The sequence below is a fragment of the Myotis brandtii genome, unplaced genomic scaffold (genome assembly GCF_000412655.1).
Source record: "Myotis brandtii unplaced genomic scaffold, ASM41265v1 scaffold334, whole genome shotgun sequence".
In the NCBI taxonomy this organism is placed as follows: Eukaryota; Metazoa; Chordata; class Mammalia; order Chiroptera; family Vespertilionidae; genus Myotis; species Myotis brandtii.
The window spans coordinates 638,058-638,355 of NW_005362885.1; the positions used below are offsets into that span (position 1 = coordinate 638,058).

Sequence of the window (298 nt, forward strand, 5' to 3'; positions counted from 1 at the left end):
TGACGGCCCGCCCCCCGCAGTGCCTCCTCCAATGGGTGATGAAAAGGACTCCTGGAAAGTGAAGACCTTGGATGAGATCCTCCAGGAGAAGAAGCGCCGGAAGGAGCAGGAGGAGAAGGCGGAGATCAAGCGCCTGAAAAACGTAAGCCGCGCTTTCAGTCGGTTCTCACGGAGATTTAATTCCTCTGCCCTCGTTTTTCCATTAGAGCAGCGCGCCTCGGCGACGTTCTTTGTTCCTCCGAATGTCGCAGGTGAGCCCCGTCTCCTCCGCTCGCAGCGCTCAGACCCCGGCGCCCGC

General features: G+C 60.1%; 1 protein-coding gene across 2 annotated transcripts in view; it reads left to right on the top strand.

Moving 5' to 3' along the window:
* Positions 1-6: 6 nt before the first annotated feature.
* Positions 7-298, top strand: part of CDK11A (cyclin-dependent kinase 11A) — a 24,658-nt gene continuing 24,366 nt past the window's right edge. For both annotated transcript variants that reach the window (XM_005871290.2, XM_005871291.2), the window contains exon 1: positions 7-142. In XM_005871290.2, coding sequence (XP_005871352.1) covers positions 32-142 — 111 coding nt within the window. In that variant the 5' untranslated portion in view covers positions 7-31. The remainder of the gene's footprint in view (positions 143-298) is intronic.